General features: G+C 36.6%; 1 protein-coding gene across 1 annotated transcript in view; it reads left to right on the forward strand.

Annotated features, from left to right (window-relative positions):
* RYR2 (ryanodine receptor 2) overlaps positions 1 to 12,091 on the forward strand; it is an 830,352-nt gene that overhangs the window by 787,559 nt on the left and 30,702 nt on the right. The window contains exons 99-101 of the mRNA XM_027531123.1: positions 2,155 to 2,215; positions 3,790 to 3,936; positions 6,592 to 6,726. Of these exons, the coding sequence (XP_027386924.1) occupies positions 2,155 to 2,215; positions 3,790 to 3,936; positions 6,592 to 6,726 (343 nt within the window). The remainder of the gene's footprint in view (positions 1 to 2,154; positions 2,216 to 3,789; positions 3,937 to 6,591; positions 6,727 to 12,091) is intronic.

The raw sequence follows: 12,091 nt of genomic DNA on the forward strand, positions 1-12,091 counted from the left end.
AATTACAGTTTGCTGGTGAATAACACACATTACTAGGAAAAAATTTACATGTAGTGTTCCTTTATTAAAGTGTTTAAAAAGATGGAGTTTTAAAAGATTATCTGGTTTCTATATGAATATTATCTTAATGTGAACATTTGCATACAAGGATGATTCACGTATCTATGTGTGCATGTATTTATCAATCAAATTTATAGGGCTTGGTATGTGCACATTTGGGCTTCTCTGGTGGCTCAGTGGTAGAGAATCCACCTGCTAATGCAGGAGACATGGGTCCAATCCCTGGGTCAGGAAGATCCCCTGAAGAAGGAAGTGGCAACCTGCTCCAGAATTCTTGCCTGGGAAATTCCATGGACAGAGGAGCCTGGCGGGCTAGTCCATGAGGTAGCAAAAGAGTTGGAAATGACTTAGCGACTAAACAACAGCAGCGACAGATGTGCCCATTTAAATAGGTGGCTAACTTACCTCCTGGGGTAGAATGGCCTCCAACAGCCAGAAAGCCTGCATACTTCTTCACCATGTGTCTTCATGGAGTGAGAGTGGAGCTTATATCTCCGAGCTCTCTGGCTTCTAGCTTACCTCTGAACCAAGTCCTGTGGCTGGGGAGGCCGTGACTGGTCCAGATCAGCTGTGCTGCATCCCTGAGGGTGGAGTCAGCTCTGCCCAAAGAGCATGACTGCCACCATTGGTGAGAAGAGAGTACTGTGTACTACAAAATGCTTTTCATGCAGTCGGTAGCGACTTGCTACCCTAACGAGTGATAGGGATAGAAAAGAACTAATCATAAGAATAAATTTTTAAATCACGAAACTACCATGGGAAATTCAGACATCCTGATAAAACCCTTATTTTATTTAGGATTGCTTTCATGGAATATAATTATGCTCTCGTGCAAACTTTCCAGTTTGTTTATCTTTTTAAGAAAAAGTATTGTTATATTGAAACCTATTGTAAATATTCATGAAACTTTAAAAATGATTATTTAAAATCACAAAACTACAACTCAAAGACAGTTTTATTTCCTTAAAAGTCAGAGAGTCTAGGCTAAAGTAAATTAAACCTTAACTCCAAGGGGAAAAACCTCCTATGAAATCAACTTTAGATGATAAACTATGTATCACTGCACTTATAACTTAAGATTGGCCTAATTAAAGAAATGATTAAAAAAGTAATTAAAGACTAAAACAGTATCTCTAGAGGAGCCCTTTTGAAAATAGCACTAAAAATTACATCGTATTATTATATCAATTCCTAGAATGTTGGGAAGGCTAATAAAATTATAATTTCTAGCCCTATAAACCAGTGCAAGTTCTGAAAAAAGAAAGCTAAAAAAGTATATTTTAATACATGTCTATTTTATTCTGCAAAGATCAAAAATATTTATGTTGCAATTCATTCATTCAACATTATTCAATATTATATGATACACTGACTGTATCATATAATGTGCTTGGTGATGGGTATTTTAGAGACTAGTGAGAGAGGTGTAAATACATGTACATACATACACACCTACAGCTACAAAACTGTGGGATATGATTATAAAGGGAGATGACTACAAAGTGCTGTGGGAAGCAAGGGGAAGGGTTAAATTCCTTTTTGGATAGAGAAGGATATGAGAAGGGGCATTTTTGAAATCAAAAGGAAACAAAAATAGAACCAATAAGCCCTTTCACTGGCAAAATCATTACAGTTATAAAGTAAATGTGGCTATTTATGCAGGTTTTTTATTAGTTGAACTAAAAATAATTCTGTTGGTATGCAGTTACAAATGTATAGCGAAAGTTAGGGAGGAAAGTCTTGATATACCTATGTTGGTTAATTTGTACAATTTTTAGGAATAAGTGTTAAAGTGTTTATCTTATATTTAATGTAGAGAAAAGAAAAGGTCAAAAAAAGCTATTTTTAAATAATAGAAGATATACTGAAGCTTTGTTTTGTTTTCTAAGATTCCTCTAAAAAAAATCACAAAACTCTGGAATACATTGTCCAACGGAGCTCTCAAGCTCTTCCCCGGGCACCTGAACTAGAACTCATCTTCTGAGATGGTTGCCAGCCCTACCCCATCCCATGGGGAGTGAATGCCAGCAGGCTCTTGCAAGCCTGTGAGCCTTTGCTTCATGTACATATCTACAAATTCTTTTGTTTTTCCAGACTGAACTCTATTGATGTGAAGTATCAGATGTGGAAACTAGGAGTCGTTTTCACTGACAACGTAAGCTACCTTCAATACCACAAAGTAAAACGCACTCTGATTAGATGAGTTTACTGGGCTTCAGCAGGTGGAAATTTTCGACGGCTACTTAAGAAAGTTATTCAAATATCGGTTCATTTAATACTGACCATATCTGAGAAAAACCCATAGAAATACATGATTCATCAGCCCATCTCCCATTCCATTTCTTTCAATAGCTGAAAGATTAAAATGAAAATATATTTACACAAGAAAATGAAACATGAAAATTCACGTGTATTTTCATTCAGGTTTTAGTTGAACAATGGCATTCTTCAAAATTTTTACAGATGTTAGAAACTTCTAAATACGTTTTTTAAAGTTTTTCTTAACATTGATTGCAATCCATTTGCTTCTGCCAAGTTAAGTACATTATTGTGTTCTTTTTCTTGATGGATCTTCCTTTTATCAAACAGCCTATGAGTTAAACCATAGGACCCACATATATGTACAAATATTATGAAAAAAAATCACCCATGACTAAAAGCCACCAGCTGTCAAGGCAGAGAATCACATTATAGTATCTCATTGGTTCAATAGCTTGACATTTTTGAATCTTAGAATTTTCAGTTTAAATAACTGTTACAGTCAATTGTTTTTAATGCTACTATTTGCTGCCGGGGAGTTGCGAGAGAGAAGCGTGAAACATGGCTGAATACATCGACTACAATTGTTTCTGTAGCTCTCAGCTCATCCCCTCATTCTTGCTTCTTAATTTTTTTGCCATCTTCTCACATCCACTCAGAAAGGAACGTAAGAACATCCCCTAAGGCCTTCTGCTGTTCTCTCTTCTGTGCTTTCTTCCTTGGACATCTCATGTAGTCTCAAAAAATCTCACTCCAATTTTAGCACTGACTTTTATAGTGATCCTTACTTCCATTCTCCTAAAGACCTGTGACACCCCTCTCCCGCATACTCTTAACCTCTGTCTCCACCCCTGCCTCATCCAGTCATGGCCCAGAATCCTGGGTATCTTAAAGAACCCTCCAAAGAGCTTAGACTTGTCTTGAAATATCTTTTGTCAGCTGCTAGTAAGGTGTCTTTCAGCTAACTTCTCATCTAACAGTGGAAGCAGCTTCCCTGAATAAAAAGGTCACCTCAACTCAGCCACACGTGGCAACATATAAAGATATTTTGGGTTGTCATGACTGGGAAAAGAGAATGCTAGTGGCAGCTGGTGAGTAGAGACCAGGAATGCTGCTTACAAACCATCCTATAATGCACACGATGGCACCCGTGTCAAAGAATTAACCGGCCCAAACTATCAGTAGCGCTGAGGCTGATATAAGCTGCTGTTGAATAGTAAGTCAATTCATTTTTCTCTGTGGGAGAATAAATAAAAACAACCACTCTGGTGTAAAGGAGAGAATGGATGGCATTGAACTCTGCAGAATGAGCTAAATTAAAATGCACGAACTCATATAACTAATTGGAATTATATGAATATATAATTAAAAGATAAAGTCAATGGAGCAGTTAGAATGAGATCAGAGTAGCTTTTGCAATAATATATATTCCATTTTCTGACATTCTTTTCTCTCATTTCATCTTAATAGTCCTTCCTCTACCTTGCCTGGTATATGACCATGTCCATTCTTGGACACTACAACAACTTTTTTTTTGCTGCTCATCTTCTGGACATTGCTATGGGATTCAAGACGTTAAGAACCATCTTGTCATCAGTAACTCACAATGGCAAACAGGTAAAAATTTATCTTTTCTTTCCCCTGCAAAAACTGAAAAACTAACAAATATTCCAACAGAAGTAAAACCAAACCTCAAATAACAGTGTACAGTTTTAAAGCTTTTGTGGATAGAGGAGCTGTACTTTTTCTCCTGGAAACCATAAGGATTTGTAGTTTGAGAGTCCCTTAGACCTACGTTCAAGTCTTGGTTTGATTGATTTAGCTTTGTGACCCTGGATAAATTATTTACCATTCCTAAATCTCAACTCCCTCATTTTGAATGAAAACAGCAAAAGTACCTACCTTACCAGGGTTTTGTGAGAATTTAAAATAAAAACATAAACGTGGAGGTCTTAGCACAGGCCCTGGCACAGTAAATTCTCAGGAAAACAGTTACTGTTTTGTTCCTAATATGATATCTGCTGTATTTGATACTGTGAGGAAACCAAAGTATGCTGCAATATCCTCACACACTAGTTGCATTAGTAATAAAACAGATGCTGCATCTGTAATTTAATACAGTATTTTAAACCAGATCTTCTTGGGCTCTTTTCTCCACTTTTATATTGGGCAAAATGAATAATAATGTTTCACACTTGACAAGGTCATGCTTACTTAGAGGAAAGTTGGCTTAATTTCAGATAATCAGCTTATGTTCTAATGCAACACACTTGTCTTGTTAAAACTTTCATTATTAATAAACTTATCAATTCATTCTGTATTTATCAAGTGTCCACTGAGAGGTAACACATTCTATGTTATTTACTTGGAATAAAAGAGTCCTTCTTTTTCCAGAATTTTATAATCCAGCATATTTTAAAATTGGTGCCCTTCCTAAAACCTTGAACTATGTCCACAGTTAAATTCACATTATCATGACCTTCAGTTTTCTAAATTTCAGCATACTGTTCTTATATATGTCACTCTAGTTTCTGAATATGAGTATGGTATGTATGGCATGGCATAAATCCAGTGACAAAAACTATACTAAGCTTATTCGAAAAGTTAGTAGATTACTTTTGAGCTCCAAGCATATTCAAAGAATTGGAGATGCTGAATTTGTGGAGTGTTTTCACACAAAAAAATCTAGCACTATTCTCAATTGCTAAACTTTTGCTTGTTTCTAAATTCTATTCCCTCTCTTTTTGAGGTATCAGATTTCCATTTGCAGAGATAGAGAGAGCTTGGTCTTATAGTAAACATGTAAAATTTACAGTGGCTTTGTACTTAATTGGTAGGAGTGAATTAAGCCCTCTATTAAGACATGTTTTTTTCCAGATAATTATAAAGTGATTTTTCAAAGACTTAATATATGCCACCACAACATAAGGGGTATGTTGTAATCAGAGGAAGTTGACATAAAAAATAATGTATTTTAGTGTGTTTAGAATTTCTGTGATGGAACCAGAAAAGTATTTTTACCAGCTTGGTGGAAAGCACATTTAAAAAATATACATGAAAGTGAAAGTGTTAGTTGCTCAGTCGTGTCCGACTCTTTGCAACCCCCCCAGGCTCCTCTCTCTATGGAATTCTCTATGCAAGAATACTGGAGTGAGTAGCCTTTCCCTTTTCCAGGGGATCTTCCCAAACCAGGGATTGAATCTGGGTCTCCCACAATACAGGCAGTTTCTTTACCATCTGAGCCCCCAGGGTAGCCCCCAAAATATTCATATACAAATTATGTGTATATTCATATATATACATATTCTATAAAATGTGTTTATATATACATGCATATATATATAGTGTATAGTTTGGAATTAAAAATTACATACAGCTTTAAGAAGACCTTTCAAACTGTGAATTTTATTTATACAACGAGAAAATTAGCCTTTAATACCAAATAACTAACACTATTTTAAAGTGTTTTTCCCAGTACTTACTTGGCAGTCCAGTGGTTAAGACTCTGATCTTCCAGTGCAGGGGGCGTGGGTTCAATCCCTGGTGGGGAAACTAAGATTCTATATGCTATGTGGCACAGCCAAAAAAGTAAATATATAATTAAAGGAGTCTTTCCCTTTGATCACTGCTTTAGAGTAACAAACCCAGACTTCTTAGTTTTATTTTTTTTAATATTTATATTACATACTATTAACAGTTATGCACTTCCAGGTGTTAGAAGAAATTCCTATTTTATTTTATTTTTTTTAATTTTTTTTTAAAGAAATTCCTATTTTAATTTAGGATGTTATTGAAGGAAAACATGATTTACAACCCCTCTTACTATCATAACAAAAATGAGATAGTTTTTATTAGGAATGTAAATTATTTAAAGGGAATAGACCTTATGAAAAGAAAGTATTTAGTATAGTATCTACCACCAAATATTTAGATAATAGAAAAATGAAGCTGCTTATTAATTATTAATCATTTTAAATAATTAAATTTTATTAAAATAAATTTTAATAATTATCCAAATTGAATTTGGATAGGAAATTAAATCAGCAATTATTCATATTCCAGTGATAGTAAGCATTTATTAGTCAATCAAGTAGTCAAGTTTTACATAAAGTAATCTGACAACTTGATAAAATAAACAGACCATGAAAATAGATTTCCCCACTGAGTGTATAAGTAAAGGATGATTATAAGGTGTGGATTCCATTAGCTTTTAGTCAGTTAATCCACTGATTTGTATTTCTAATGTATTTTCACTGTCACATTGCTTTCCAGCTTGTATTAACTGTTGGCTTATTGGCTGTTGTTGTATACCTATATACTGTCGTGGCATTCAATTTTTTCCGAAAATTCTACAATAAAAGTGAAGATGGCGATACACCAGACATGAAGTGTGATGACATGCTAACGGTAAGTTCACACTCTGATCTCATATGAATGAAAAAATTCTCCTGCTTACTCAATTCAAGGAATTGTATACTTATTCTTTAAGAGTGCATAATATAAAGTAGTGTATACAGCAAAAAGCTGTGTGGCTTTTTAAAGATTTTCATGTTTTGCGGAACAGGAAGCATTTCTGCTGGTTTTGCACATCTGCTGCATCAGCCTGATAATTAATAGAATATCAAGTAAAGTCCTTAGAACTGGAGGAATTAATATAAACCCTTTAACCTGTTGTTCATATATTCTAGGACAGCAGGTAAAGTTTTTTCCTTGTAGAACATGTTGAAGGCTTAGGTATTTGTTCACCTTAATGATAGCTGAAATTACTGATGTCCAAAAATACTTTTTATATTGAGTATCCTCGCTTAAATTATTCTTGCTCTTGACTTTAAAATCAACAGATGTTAAAGCTTTTATATTATTTTGTCACTCTTCTGTAACCTGCATCTTGGATACTGGCAAATCAGAAATTAACATACATGGGACCCTAGACTAGGAAGTAAAAATTAGACAAAATATTAACCTTTACCTGGAAATAGATGAATCCTTAAATGAGCTCCAAATTGAGACACCTATACCACTGAGGTTGGTATAAGTTAAAGAGACAGATATAATGATGCTAAAATTACTCTAGGAAAAAATAAACATCTCAAAGGAATAATGAGAAAGAACTACTAACATTATAAAAGACTAGTTCAGTCAGTTCAGTTCAGTCGCTCAGTCGTGTCTGACTCTTTGTGACCCATGAACGGCAGCTCGCCAGGCCTCCCTGTCCATCACCAACTCCCAGAGTCCACCCAAACCCATGTCCATCAAGTCAGTGATGCCATCCAGCCACCTCATCCTCTGTCGTCCCCTTCTCCTCCCACCTTCAATCTTTCCCAGGATCAGGGTCTTTTCAAATGAGTCAGCTCTTCACATCAGGTGGCCAAAGTATTGGAGTTTCAGCTTCAACATCAGTCCTTCCAGTGAACACCCAGGACTGATCTTTAGGATGGACTGGTTGGATCTCCTTGCAGTCCAAGGGACTCTCAAGAGTCTTCTCCAACACCACAGTTCAAAAGCATCAATTCTTTGGTGCTCAGCTTTCTTTATAGTCCAACTCTCACATCCATACATGACCATTGGAAAAACCATAGCCTTGACTAGATGGACCTTTGTTGGCAAAGTAATGTCTCTGCTTTTTACTATGCTGTCTAGGTTGGTCATAACTTTCCTTCCAAGGAGTAAGCGTCTTTTAATCTCATAGCTGCAATCACCATCTGCAGTGATTTTGGAGCCCCCCAAAATAAAGTCAGCCATTGTTTCCACTCTTTCCCCATCTCTTTCCCATGAAGTGATGGGACCAGATGCCATGATCTTAGTTTTCTGAATGTTGAGTTTTAAGCCAACTTTTTCACTCTCCTCTTTCATTTTCATCAAAAGGCTCTTTAGTTCTTCTTCACTTTCTGCCATAAGGGCGGTGTAATCTGCATTTCTGAGGTGATTGATATTTCTCCCGGCAGTCTTAATTCCAGCTTGTGCTTCATCCAGCCCAGTGTTTCTCATGATGTACTCTGCATATAAGTTAAATAAGCAGAGTGACAATATACAGCCTTGACGTACTCCTTTTCCTATTTGGAACCAGTCTGTTGTTCCATATCCAGTTCTGTTGCTTCCTGACCTGCATACAGTTTCTCCAGAGGCAGGTCAGGTGGTCTGGTATTCCCATCTCTTTCAGAATTTTCCACAGTTTATTGTGATCCACAGAGTCAAAGGCTTTGGCATAGTCAATAAAGCAGAAATAGATGTTTTTCTGGAACTCTTGCTTTTTCCATGATCCAGCGGATGTTGGCAATTTGATCTCTGGTTCCTCTGCCTTTTGTAAAACCAGCTCAAACATCAGGAAGTTCACAGTTCACGTATTACTGAAGTCTGGCTTGGAGAATTTTAAGCATTACTTTACTAGCATATGAAGACAATTTTCTTACTAGAGAATGACAGAACAATGGAATAGTCTAGAAATAGATTTAGATACACATGGAAATTAAAAGAATGATAAAAGTGGCTTTAGAAATTATAAAATGAAAAATAATTCAATAAGTGGTAGAAGTAAGTACTATGGACATGCTTTGGGGGGAAAATTGATAAAAATTAATGACAGCTAAATTCTTTACATCAAAATAAATCCCAAATGAAATATCAATAGATAAAGTTCAGTGCAAAAGAAAGAAAAAATGAATGAAAGTTAAAACAGGATTTGACTTTTGAAATAATAACAATTTTTTAATGGGGAAAGGGGTTTGTATGACATAAAACCTAGGACTCATGCAAGCACAGAAAATTACTTTAAGATTTTCCTTAAAGTTTCTTTTCAAAGGCAGATGACAAGCTAAGAAAAACACAATGCTGTAACAAAGAGCCAGTTTCCGTAATTTATAAAGTCTTAATCACATCCAGAAGAAGAAAAACAAGCAAACTATATGACTAGGTACTTCACTGTAAAATAATTTGGGGTTGTAAATATGGAAAGATGCTCAGCTCTATCAAAAGTTTAAGAATGCAAATCAAAACAATCAGTTGCCTCCTGAAGACTGTTAATACCTAGAGTTATTGAGTTGATTGACAAAGTGGCATCTTCATGAGCAGTAGTAGGAAGTTAAATTAACAATTTTAGAGAAATTTTATAATGACTATCAGATTTTTAAGTGCATTAATCTTTGACTTATACTCGTGTCCCACTGCTATTAACTGATCTAAATTCATTCATAAATATGTCTGTATATTCAAGGATATTAGTTGCTATCACAAATTGAAAATAATATAAATTATAATCTATAGGGTCCTAATTAAACATGGTAGATCCATATAATGGAAAAGTATGTAGCTTTTTCAAATAATAGATAAGTTTGAATATGCTAATATGCAAAGACATACAAATTATACTTAAGTGGGGAAAAAAAGCAAGATCCTGAACAGTATTGTGATAGAATCCTAACATACAACATCACACACTCACAAAAATGTATATATTAGATATGTCGGACTATGTATATGATTTTTCTGGAAGGATACATAAGAAACTGTTAACAAGGGTTCTTAAAGGAATTAGGGACACAGATAAAGGAGAGAGAAAACTTATACGCTGGCAGACTGCCTGGTCACTAGTAATAACCTTCACCAGAGTTGCTAACACCTCCTTTCTGCTTCTCCACATCCCTACCCTGCCATTCCAGGCCCAGGGAGGAAAGTACTTTAGACATCCTTCAACTCCTCTTCTGTGGGCTGCCTTTAAAACCACATTGTCTGTATCCCATGACCCTGAAGACTTGGGGTAGCGGCTGGCCAGAGGCAGGCAGGGGAGCGGAGGACTGATGGAGGCAAAAAGACACAGAGAATAAGTATCAAGGGCAGGCATTTGTGCCTACACTGACCCAGGGGAGATTCATTAATATTCCAAGAGAAACACCACAATGGTTCTAAATCTCAAAATTCACAAGCCTCGGGTCATAAAGTTTTTCTGGAGTCATTCAGTCCCAGCGGGTGTGATGCTCAGTGAACCCCTCAAGATTGATGGAAAGGAGGAATGGTTTCAGACGGGGATATGCAGTGGCCTGTCACAGAGTGGGAACAATATATGACTTAGATTCCCCTCTCCCACCACAGCAAGACCACCTCCCACCCCTGCTGCCAAATATCCTGGACCCTCCTTGTCACATCATGGGTCATATTTGACCCTAATTAAGTTGTGCTAATGGTATCCTTAGATGACTACATTTTGAATTTTGCTCTCAGAATGAATTTCCATTGCTTTTGTAAATTTTGTCAATGGACTTATTATGAGAAGAATCCATGCATTATTTGAACAAGAGGTGGGTTAGGAAGACCACTGCCTTTATCTGACTGATTTTACCCAATGACATGACATAGGTATAAAGAAGGTAGAGGAGTTTGCCTCACCTGCAGATGAGGAAATAGGCTTGTTGATCTTTTCAACTGTGGGCTTGGAACTGAGCTACAGCCAGGATTTTGTTCATTTTGAACAATCTCTGTCCATATAGACTACCTCTGACCAACTCTGTTGTAGGTATTTCTGTCTCTATACAGAAGAGTAAATGTACCTTGCCTTGGACTGAGGCGAGGTTGGAGGCATCATAGTTTTCATCTTAGGTGTTTCTTTCTTACAGAAGAAAACTCAGTTCCAAGATACAAACCATACCTCAGTTCCTACCTGTCTTGTAACTACCTACTGCTGTCAATCAGTTGAACCAGACAAGAGTCTGAGTAGTTTCGCACACATTCAAATCCAGCTGATTGGTCTTAATAACTGTGGTGTCAGAGGCCACATTATCTAGAGTAACCTTTCAGTTTTAGATCTAAAAAGTGAAAGTCGCTCAGTTGTGTCTGACTGTTTGCAACCCCATGGATTGTAACCTGCCAGGCTCAGTTGTCCATGGACTTCTCCAGGCAAGAATATTGGAGTGAGTTGCCCTTCCTTTCTCCAGGGCCATTCCCTTTGCTAGGGGATCTTTCCAACCCAGGAATCACACCAGGGTCTCCTGCGTTACAGGTGGATTCTTTACTAGCTGAGCTATGAGGGAAACTCTTTAGATCTGAAAACCCCTTTTAATTTGCCTCTTAGAAATGCTTGTGCAGGTAGATTTTGAAGAAGCCAACAGCTGTAGAGTTTATTAAAAGTGGAGGCTTAGTAAAACCAAATATCTAGCAAGACAAAATTACGGAGTAGGAAGTGGTTGGATTTAATTATTGTAATTCCCCTAGAGAATCCTTTCTTTATGCCAGTCTCCTTCGCATTTCTTTTTCAACAGGTGAAATCTCGTATGCTCACCTGCAATAGGTTTTCCTCACTCACGTCCTGTTTTATTGCTGTCACCCTGAGTTTTCATCTCTTTTGTTGTTTCAGGTCCCTTCTTTGGGTCTCAAGGATTCCCAAGGATTTAACTCACCCGTCAGCGTTTCATAACGTACAGCAGGTGGCACTGCGGCTGCAGTTTTGCAGACTTAGTGATGATTCATACTTAAATTTCTCTCCTTCTTTCTTTACTTATTTATTTATTTATTTAGGATCATGGTGTTTTGAGCCAGAGAATCTAATTAAACCAGGAGTAACCTGATAGAATTTGAACCTCTTTGCCATGAATGTAGGAGGAGAAAGTGAAAAGTAATCTAAAGTTTTAAAAGTTCAGAGCAAAAAGCAGATTGTAGCTAGGGAGACTGACATGTCATATATGAGGGCATTCATCACAAAAAGAGTGGTTTTCAGCCTCAAATGACTAGAGGAGTCACCAGGAAAAATCTTTGTAAATCCATAGATCTTCAAGACCAACCCCAG

This window comes from Bos indicus x Bos taurus, chromosome 28 (genome assembly GCF_003369695.1).
Source record: "Bos indicus x Bos taurus breed Angus x Brahman F1 hybrid chromosome 28, Bos_hybrid_MaternalHap_v2.0, whole genome shotgun sequence".
Classification (NCBI taxonomy): Eukaryota; Metazoa; Chordata; class Mammalia; order Artiodactyla; family Bovidae; genus Bos; species Bos indicus x Bos taurus.